At 46.8% G+C, this 11215-nt stretch overlaps 1 protein-coding gene across 1 annotated transcript; it reads right to left on the bottom strand.

Moving 5' to 3' along the window:
• Positions 1-686: 686 nt before the first annotated feature.
• On the bottom strand, positions 687-10449 carry LOC115407459 (zinc finger protein 436-like). The gene is made up of 5 exons (XM_030117806.1): positions 10441-10449; positions 5657-6795; positions 1924-2064; positions 1625-1818; positions 687-937 (listed from the first exon to the last, which is right to left on the bottom strand). The coding sequence occupies exons 1-5, from the start codon at positions 10447-10449 to the stop codon at positions 687-689; spliced, it is 1734 nt and encodes a 577-aa protein (XP_029973666.1).
• Positions 10450-11215: the final 766 nt, after the last annotated feature.

Genomic DNA, 11215 nt, shown 5'->3' with positions numbered 1-11215 from the left:
CTTCATGGTAGCCAGTGATACAAAACTGACATTTAGTGCAGACACAGTCAATGCACCTATCCAGTTTAAGAGTTAAATATATATTATACCACCTCCAATAACAAAACATTAAAACCTCCAACTTTGCTTAAAAGGGAGGGAATTAAAAACCTCTTGCCTTGGAATACATTAAGCGGCAGGGTACATATAAAGTGGTCTTTCAAGCACTGATAAAATGACAAACATAAATCTGGGTTACGTTGAAACACCAAAAGTGAATATGTTGCTTGCTTCCGGATGTGGAATCAAACCCAAGCCTCATGCTCACTAACCAAATGCATTAGTCAGTGCGCCACCGCGCTACTGATTTCAGCTCTAAAAAAAAACAAAAAAAACTTGTCTTTTGCAACAGGAAAGGTCGTCGTTTTTGCAGTCTAGTGTTTGACTTTCAGCCAAAAGCTGGAGGTAAATTTGGGTTAGTTTCTCAGTTTAAAAAGTACCCCAAACTGAAGCAGGTAAATTTGGGGCACTTTGTCAAATGAAAAAGTAGCCGAAAATGAAGCATTATTTTTAGGGGACTCAAATGTGCAAAAAACAACATTTTGAAATGCAAGATGTGCTGACTGAGAGCGAATAAGACGGTGCTTTGTTGTAACTGTCAAAGAAGAAGGTTTGGGGACAAAAGTCCCCAAATCAAAGAAAGCCCCCTACACGGTAGCTTCCCACGACACCCCGAATGCCCCGATTCGCTCTGGGGCGCACTCCTGCGGATCCCGTCCAAAGTGTTCCAAATTGGAAAAAAACATCCCAAAAGGGAAGGGGGCGTAGTCTCCCACCCCCCAAGCCCGGTCGGGAGGCTTCCGGAAAGGTTTGGGGACAAAGTCCCCCACAGTGAACCAAAGTGCCCCATGTGGAACCCCCCGCCCCCACAGGTCACCCCGAGAGTTTTCGGGGCGCTCTGACGAAACACACGTCCAAAGTGCCCCAAACGGGAGGGGAAGTCCCCCAAAGTGAAGAAAAGTACCCCTTTTGGCATCCCGGGGCACCTTGCCCCAAAATGAAACAAAGTGCCCCAATATGAAGAATAAGTCCCCCAAAGCGAAGAAAAGGACCCATCTTGGGCGTCCTGGGTCGACCGGCATTGAAATGTATGGAAAGTGCCCCAATATGAAGCATAAGTCCCCCAAAGTGGAGTAAAAGCACCCCGTGTGGAGTCCCGAGTCTATTTGGCTCATCTTCCCCCAAAATGAAGCAAAGTCCCCCAAAGTGGAGGGGGAGTGGCCAGGGGCGGAGCCCGAGAGGTAGCCGCTTCAGAAAGGGGCTACCCAGCACTCTGCCCCCTGGTGGATGGCTTGGAAATTAAGGTGCCCCAAATTGAAAATGCGGAAAGGGGGTGTAAGCCGCCAGCACAGCAAACACAGAACAGCATACCGTCCAGGTGGGGAAGTCTGACGGCCCCCTCCGCTACCCAACAACCAGGGCGGGTGCGAGCAACAGGCCAGAACAACGGTGGTGCGATAAGCTGAGGGACTCTATAGCTGGCCCTACATCGGCATATGCTCCAGGCCGGCCTCAGCCGCGCCATACATGGCTGCCAGAGTCCAACCCCCAACCCTCTGGTGGGGGGGGGGGGGGGGGGGCTTGCCACTCCCAGCAGCAGAAGAGATCTGCGCCAGCCCAGTAGTCTGCCGCGCATAGGGCATGTAGCCACAGCCCATGCACGGGTCGTCGGACCGCGCTTCCCTGAGATAAACAGGACCACGGCAACTGGGACAGCAGTCGTGGCCCCTGTAGGGGGGCTCCACAGGTAACACCACTGTGAGAGCCACCACGTCCCGTCTGCGGAGGTTGAGTTGAGGGAAGAGGCGCACGCCGCCTAGACAATCAAACCAGACACCATCCACGAGCAACAGAGAGAGCGGCCACCAAGCGGCTCTCTCTCACTGCCTGCCTGACCGCAGTGCTGCGCGCACGCAGCAGGCCAGAGCAATGGCAGCATGGAAGCCGAGGGAAGGAGGCGTATGCCGCCTGCACAGCAACCGCAGCTGAGCCTGTTGGAGGACCAGGCACCCGGGGTAGGAGATGCTAGCACAGTAAGCCGAGGGAAGGGGGCATACGCCACCTGCATGGCAAACGTAGAGTGTAGCTAGCAGCCGGGCAGCACCACAATGAAAGAAACAGTCAACCGGGCCCCCCTGCTCCCCATTGCTCTGCAGTGGCGCCAGTTGGAGTATCAGTTGCCGGGGATGGTGGTGCGGCAAGCCGAGGGAAGGGGCGTACGCCACCTGCACGGCAAACCAAGTGGGTGCAGGGGGAACGATCGCTCTGCTGCTCCCGTCGGAGCAGCGCCACACACTGAGCAACGGGTGTGGGGAAAGGACTGGGTGGCAGACCGGAAACGCTGGCCGCACAGCAATGCCCGCCAAGTAGCACCAAGAACGGATGGATATGCCGCCACTCAGGCAGAACACAGAGCAGTCTGCTGCGCAATAAGCGCCGGCAATGCAAGTAGCGTAACACTGCATCCAGCGGAGATACCGCACCCAGCGGAACACCGCAAACAGCGTAGGCACTGCCACAGCGGAGACACCGCTCACCAGTGGGGACACCGCTACAGCATCAGGACTGCTACAGCAGCGATACTGCTCACAGCATGCGTACCGCCTACAGTGAGAGTATGCAGGAGTACCGCCTACAGCGGGAGCACCGCCTACAGCGGAAGTACCGCCAACAGCGTAGCACGGCCAACAGCGTAGCGCCCCTAACAGCGTAGCACTGCTAACAGCGTAATGTAAGCCTGCAGCAACACACCACATCAGAACAATGGTGCCCCCGCCACATACATAGCCCCCACAGGAACGGCGGCACCACAATACACAAAGACGTGTATGTGTGTGTACGTGTAGTGGTGGTACCACAATACACAAAGACAGGGTTGTGTTTAACCTGTATGGAGCCGGTGAACAGCAGGCTCGGTGGGGTGGGGTGGGGTGGGGTGGGGTGTGTGTGTGTGTGTGTGGGGGGGGGGGGGGGGGGGGGGGGTCAAGAGCATGGCCCCATCCCAACTGCAATGGGTGGCGGGAGGCCAGCCTCAACCTCAGAAAACAGTGATACGCACCTGGCCTGCACGCAAACACAGAGGCTGGATCAAGCTGCGAGCAGCAGGAGGAGCGCGGCGGCTCCTCCGCCTGTCTGCCCGCTGCCGCCCGCCGGAGCTGGGGTGCGCGTGACAGTACGGTTGTGCACGAGGAGACTGTGCCTTCTGCCCATAACATACATCACTGATCGGCCACTCAGCCGAGCTACGTGCTAGTGACCGCATGCTACCTCTCCTCTACCTTTGTGTTTGCATTTGATAGCGTCCTGTACGTCCAGTTGCTTGTTCTATGTGTTCTTTTTTTCTGCACCAAAATTACTAGATCGCTCAACAGATTGATTTGATCCCAAGCAGTGCTTTGTATGGTTTGAAAATTGAGTAAAGGGACATTATGTGAAAATCAGCTTATTTTGGTTGCCAAAAACGGATTCATGCCTCTGGTATTGTATAGAGGGATATTTTGCCCCAAATGATTTACAACATTTAAACACAACCAATACTTTATACCACTTGAAAAATTAGTAAAGGGACATTACAATATCAAAATCAGCTTATTTTGCTTGCCAAAAACTGATTTTGCGGACCGGAAATCATTTTCTGGCAAAAATTTAGTTTTGGCACAACACAGGCACTTTTAAGTTTGCATAAGTGCAGTTTTAGTTTGTTTTATAAATTGTTTTCATTCTGACAGAGACCTCAAAATTTCAGTACGTGAAACCAGATCTTTATTTCCTTGTCAGTTATCATGAATACTATTTACCTTTTAAACCTAGTGCTATAATGTTTATTTCCTAATGGGTGGCCTCCAGGCCTCATGATTTGGCTCATTAGTTCCCACCCGCCATTGTTTATGGGGGACACATTTGCCTAACGCAACTGTGGAGCTGCTGATGAATCCATTCAGACGTTCTTTGATTCATTCCGTATTGATGCAAAGCCGTGAGTGCCTGTTAGACGCTATTCAACACTAGAGTGACTATAGACATCAATAGACTTTAGTTTGATTACGACGGGTGTACAATAATTTCCCTCAAAATACGATAATTTTTTGTCTCTGGTACGATAATCCTACATTTCCCACCTCGCAACACTGGGATGGGTTGCTACAGATCAAACAGATATGCAAGACATGTTTGTGGATCGTGTATCAAGTTTACAGTCCAGGTGCCCCCTTTTAAGTTTGAGCGCCTGCTAGGGTGACCACCTGCTAATGAGTCGAATGGGGGGCAATGGGTATGATTATGAGGGACAATGTGGGACACTCCCCAGTGTGACACTGAATAACACCACACATTGGAGTCATATCAACATTTTATTTGATCAAAGTTCACATCTACTCATGGAAAATTTGTCATGAATTTTTTTTTTCTTTTTTTACAAATCATAAAATTAAACAATGGTTGTGTTACAAAAATACAAAAAAATTAAATGCGGTACTCAAGTTCATGATCCAACCAGCCCTTTGTCAGCCCTTGAGTAGGTCAACATACCTGGACATTAAATTGATTCAAATTTTCTCATTTTTGTCACAAACCAGAAAAAGAAAACTTATTGAAGCACAGTCTCAACTGTTTAAATCAGGAATGTTTCCATTAAGCTGGACCTTGTAAGTTTATGGTCAAGCTGGACTTCCTGAATGAGATCTTCCTCAGTGTCTTTCATAACTTCTATTTGTGAGATTTCATGTGGCGTCTCAATGAACAAAGTACATTGAAACTTTTGGCACATGTACCACAAGAATACGGCTTCTCACCTGTGTGAGCTCTCTTGTGGACAGAAAAATAATATTTATCACTGAAACTTTTGCCACATGTTTCACAAGAATACGGCTTCTCACCTGTGTGAGTTCTCCTGTGGACAGATAAACAATATTTATCACTGAAAGTTTTGCCACATGTTTCACAAGAATACGGCTTCTCACCAGTGTGAGTTCTCTTGTGGACAGACAAATAATATTTATCACTGAAACTTTTGCCACATGTTTCACAAGAATACGGCTTCTCACCTGTGTGAGTTCTCTTGTGGACAGAAAAATAATATTTATCACTGAAACTTTTGCCACATGTTTCACAAGAATACAGCTTCTCACCTGTGTGAGTTCTCTTGTGGATCACAAAATTACTTTTCTGACTGAAACATTTGCCACAAGTTTCACAAGAATACGGCATCTCACCAGTGTGAGTTCTCTTGTGGACAGACAGATAATATTTATCAGTGAAACATTTGCCACAAGTTTCACAAGAATACGGCTTGTCACCTGTGTGAGTTCTCTTGTGGTAGGACAAAAGACTCCCTCGAATGAAACTTTTCCCACATGTTTCACAAGAATACGGCTTCTCACCTGTGTGAGTTCTCTTGTGGATCACAAAATGACTTTTGTGACGGAAACATTTGCCACAGGTTTCACAAGAATATGGCATCTCACCTGTGTGAGTTCTCTTGTGGACAGACAGATAATATTTATCAGTGAAACATTTGCCACAAGTTTCACAAGAATAAGGCTTCTCACCTGTGTGAGTTCTCTTGTGGTAGGATAAAAGACTCGGTCGACTGAAACTTTTCCCACATGTTTCACAAGAATACGGCTTCTCACCTGTGTGAGTTCTCTTGTGGATCAAAAAAACACTTTTCTGACTGAAACTTTTTCCACATGCTTCACAAGAATACGGCTTCTCACCTGTGTGAGTTCTCTTGTGGACCACAAGATTACTCCGTTGAATGAAACTTTTGCCACATGTTTCACAAGAGAACGGCTTCTCACCTGTGTGAGTTTTCTTGTGGATCAAAAAAACACTTTTCTGACTGAAACTTTTTCCACATGTTTCACAAGAATATGGCTTCTCACCTGTGTGAGTTCTCTTGTGGACAGACAAATAATAGTTATCATTGAAACGTTTTCCACATGTTTCACAAGAATACGGCTTCTCACCTGTGTGAGTTCTCTTGTGGACCAAACAATGACTTTTCTGACTGAAACGTTTTCCACACGTTTCACAAGAATACGCCGTATCACCTGTGTGAATTTTCTTGTGGGCAGACAAAGAATATTTGTTCCTGTAACATTTGCCACATGTTTCACAAGCATAGTGCTCCTCACCTGTGTGAGATCTCTCGTGGATCAAACAATAACTTTTCTGAGTGAAACATTTGCCACATATTTCACAAGAATAAGGCTTCTCACCTGTGTGAGTTCTCTTGTGGGCCATAAGATTACTCCGTCGATTGAAATTTTTGCCACATGTTTCACAAGAGAATGGCTTCTCACCTGTGTGAGTTCTCTTGTGGGTCAACAAATCATTTTGGTGCTTGAAACTTCTCCCACATGTTTCACAAGTATACAATCTCTCACCAGAGTGACTTTTGATGTGACGGGTCAAAGAAAAACGTCGAATGAAACTTCTCCCACATGTTTCACAAGAATATGGCTTCTCGCCAGTATGATTTTTCACATCATGGACTTTAGAGTCCTGAGAGAGGATCTGCTGAGGGTCTGGAACTTCTTCTGGTTCACTCAGGTCACTTTGCTCTGGAATCAAATTTAATCTACTTGGTAACTTCAGTATGAGCTGCTCTCCCTCCTGGCTGATACTGAGTTCCTTGTTCTTCTCAATCTGTGGAGGTTCTGGTTCCTCCTGTTCCCCTTTAAACTGTAGAAGTCCTGGTTCTTCTGGTTCCTCTTTGATCTGTGGAGGTTCTGGTTCCTCCTGTTCCCCCTTAAACTGTAGAAGTCCTGGTTCTTCTGGTTCCTCTTTGATCTGCGGAGGTTCTGGTTCCTCCTGTTCCTCTTTAAACTGGAGAAGTCCTGGTTCTTCTTGTTCGTCTTTGATCTGAGGAGGTTCTGGTTCTTCACGATCTCCAAAGCTGTTTGTTTCCTGTTTAAAGGGCTGCTCCTCGTTGTGGTCATGGTGCTGTGGGAGCTCTGGAGGAACAAAAAAGTACAAGATGAAAGGTCAGTTCCATTACTTCTAAAGTTCCAGGATAAAAAGACCGGTGGACTCGGGTGATAAAACCAAAAACTTTCAATGAAGTTTCAAAAATAACATACAATTGTTATTTTGTTGCTTTTTGTGAACCTGAAGCTGCTGGGTTAACCATTACTTTTGGAATAGGTTTTTCGAGGTGAATATATCACTGATCTCTAATCTTCTGTTAACTGTTTACCATGCTACCTGGGATGAAGTGATCATGAAACTTCCTGTTTTTAAATGTTGTCAGTAAATGCTTCTTCAGAAAACAGGTTATAGTTCAGTTGTTTAAACATTCATGACATGGAAATTCAAAGTTTCAAGTTGCTCAAATTTAAATATTCATCAAATATATCCTGTTTCTGGAGCTCCATCCATATAGAGCTCGGTGAGGAGCTCAGTCACCAGGGAGGAGCTCGTCTGGGGACGGGGAGGGCTGGGCATCCCAGCTTATACTTCTGCCCCCACAACCTGACCCCAGACAAGCAGTAGAAGATGGATGGATGAATATATGTTAAATATATACTAGGGATGGTAATTTCAACTAATTTCCCCACCGACTAGTCTGCAAGCAAGAGAGCCTGCAACTTAATACCCATATTTAATTAAAAATGTGAGCGGAGCTGCGCAGGCATGGAGTCGGAGAGGGGGGGGTTTCAGAGCATCACGGAGCGGTGTGGTGCCTGCATGCGGTGTCACAGATAGGGGGAGACTTGTGGAGCGGTGCAGCGCGGTAGCCAACGCGCAACGCACACCCACGCAGACATGTGAAGCATGGACGGGTCATGCAGCGTTTAGCCGACTAGTAAAATACTAAACGTTTAATAAATGAGTAGGCGGTTAATCGATTAGCCGTGCACATCACTAATATATACATATATAAGCTCTGTTAATCAAGTCCCCATTCAACACAATGAGAAAAATATGTCCGAAAAAAAACAACTGAAAATTATAATCAACATTCTCATAAAACTGATGATTTCATTTCAGATATCTCCTGCAGAAATACTAAAAACTGTGATCAAACTAGGAGTGTACAAAAAATGTCGATATGGCAATATATCGCAATATTCGCCCACCTGATATCATTTTGATTTATCAGTTCTCATAATCTATTGTTTTCTTGAAAGTAGAGACCCGTGTTCCAGAAGGGCTGTGAATACAGTAGAACTTCTGCACCTCACTGGGCCTTGCTGCATGCGAGGCAGTGATGGTGTCTGAGGGAAGCAGAAGTCGGTATCGTTAACACCATTACAATGAAGATCTGTAAACACCTCGGCAGAGGAGGTTTGCCTGATTTCTGACCCCTCTTGCAAGAAATCAGGATTTTCCCCCGGGTCTCCAACACTAGTATTTTTGACAGGTGGCACAATAATGGGGCACGTGATTGGAGACTTAGATGACAATTTGATGTTAATGACTTTCCAACGACTGCAGTCCAAATTCAGCATCCCTAAAGGACATCACTTTGGCTTCCTTCAGATCAGACACTTGTTGGATCTAAGACCCTATCCCCTCCTGGTCTGGTCATGTGCAATAGGAGTGTGACAATATCTCGATATGGCGATATATCGCGATGTTTTGTCTCCTGATAGATTATCAATATGATCCCGCCAAGAATCGATAGTTTGATTTAACATACAGCCGCTATAAACAGCTCTTTCAATTTTCATTGTTTTTTGAGCAATTCCTTGGCGATCTGCCAGTGGGCAGACCAAAGTCCAAAGTGTGGACAAACTTTGGATTTTATTATGACGAGAATGGAAAGATGGAGGACTTCACTATATGCAAGAACTGTCTTGCAAAAATAAGGTACACTGGAAACACCACGAATATGCACAGCCACTTACAGCGACATCACCCAGACCTTGTGAACCAAAAAACTGCCGTGTCTGTTGGTCAGCCCAGCATGGGGACTTTATTTCAGGCAAAGCTCCCTTTCAATTCTCCCAGAGAAAAGTCGATCATGCACAGTATATCTGTGTTTATCTGCAAAGATCTCTGGCCACATAGCATTGTTGAGAATGATGGGTTTCGTTTCATGATGCGCACTCTCGAGCCTCGCTACAAAATGTCAAGTCGAAAACATTTCGCCGAAAAAGCAATTCCAGCTTTGTATGAGGAGACCAAGGCTACAGTAGGCACGATCACATGTGCCTGTATAATCCGCTTATATGGCGGAGCGGATTGTAAATGCGTCCGAGTGGATCAGCTTCACTCGGAGCGGATTGTATTTCAGAGCCGACTGTACGAGGTGGTGTACACCGATAGACAATCCACTCCATGTTTCATATAAACGCCGCCTGACAGCGGAGCAGATTTGTTCCGCACACGCGTTCCCTCATACGTAGTGATGTGAGACGTGCACAGTAAACGGGAAGCAGGACAGTCAAAAACAAGCAGAAGAACTCGGCGGTGGTTGAAAAACACTCTTTTAATAAAAAACCCAGACAGAAAAAACACTGGAGAGGCAAGATGGGAGCAAATCGAGCAACAGCGGGTTGTTTAAAGAGCTCCACAGCAGATTACAAGCGATCGCCCGATTGATATTATTGATTAACTGGTTTCCGTGTTGACGAATGACGGCGGAGGTCTGTGGAAACACATGCTGATTACAGCAGTTGTTAAAGTAAAGCTAGGTTTACACTTGCACGATTCTGTGGCACGCATTGGCACGAATCGAGTCGCAAACTACTCGTAAAGTGGCGTGAAGTGTGCGTAAACCCGTTGGGACTGCGTGCCATGTCGGGACGAGAATTTTGAAATGTTCAAAATTTTGGGCACAACAAAATATCGCGACCGGGCCGTGAACTATGCGCCAACTGTTCGTGAACTCGTCAGGACAATGCGGGACAGTGCGTGCCAGTCGTGCCACTGGCACGCACTGCAACAAATAGTTCACGAACAGGCCACGTCGAATTGCTCAACCACTTTGTGCCAAAGCGGGAAGCACAAACTATGCGCGAACTATGAATGCGTCATGCCAGTTCGTGACACTGACGGGCGTGCATTTGTGCGCATTCACGAACTATGTGTGAACTAGTCGTGAACAGTGCGGGAGCCTGCCAGTTTGTGTGACTCCAGATTGGCATGCCTTGCCACGACAACATGGTGGCAAAAGTTGTGCAAGTGTAAACCTGGCTTAAGACTCACAGAAGACTTTTAACGTATACATTCACTGTCGATAACCGACGTTAGCCAGAACGACTACAAGTTTCAGGCATCTATTGATCACAAGTTAACACGGGCACCACAGACCTGCCAACCTTGGCAAAATTTTTGGAATACCACTTGCCGGAACAGTTGTCGACCGGGGGGGGGGGGGGGGGGACAAATTAATTTGTTTAATGACAAATATTTAACAGATGTTTTTCTGATACACATTACATTGCGGCTGACCTTGCACATCGTCCTCAGAAAAGAGCTTCAAAATGCTGCTACGTGTCCTTTAACTGAGCATTTTATGCTGTGTGTGCGCATGCGTGCGTGTGTTCCATTACTAAAACCTTTACAAAGCCGTCAATACGGTGTTTCAAATTAACTGGTTTCCTTGTTACCTGGTGACTGACTTCCTTTAGCACTTCCTGCTGCTGCTGCTAGTAGCAGCAGATGTTGAAATCAGACTCATAAAAGGTCGGACACGGCTTTTTGTCTGGTTTTTAACATCTATCAGCAACAAGGGACGTGAAAGAAACCCAGTCTCCAGTTAATAGGGAAACCAGTTCTTCCAAAACACCGGCTCCTCTCCGGTTTCGCGACACTCCTCCTCCGCTAGTTAGCTGCTGCATTCAGGTGACTGGAGCTGCTGCGGAAAACTGAAAGTCCGTCATTCACATGAAGGCAGCGGAGACAGCTGGACTCAGGAGACACTCAGGAGACATGTGAAGGAAGCGTGGACAGTTTACACAAAGGAACGGCTCTCAGACAGCTGAAAACCGGCTCTCGTCGTTCACTTGAAAGAGCCGTTCAAACGAACGACTCGTTCATTGAACGTCGCAGCACTACGAGGGTAGCACGTGTTTCCTCCCGGTTCCATAGCTGTGGCGCACCAGACTAATTTACCGGTATTTTTTTCAACGTGACAAATACAATGTGTGCCGTGACTGCGTGACAACACACCGAAATGCGTGACACTTCAGAGCCCTGCTGCTGCATCGTGTTGTCAGACATGAGA

This window comes from Salarias fasciatus, chromosome 20, assembly GCF_902148845.1.
Source record: "Salarias fasciatus chromosome 20, fSalaFa1.1, whole genome shotgun sequence".
Lineage (NCBI taxonomy): Eukaryota > Metazoa > Chordata > Actinopteri > Blenniiformes > Blenniidae > Salarias > Salarias fasciatus.
Note: the sequence above shows the minus strand (reverse complement) of the source record. Positions and strands in the feature narration are given on the sequence as shown.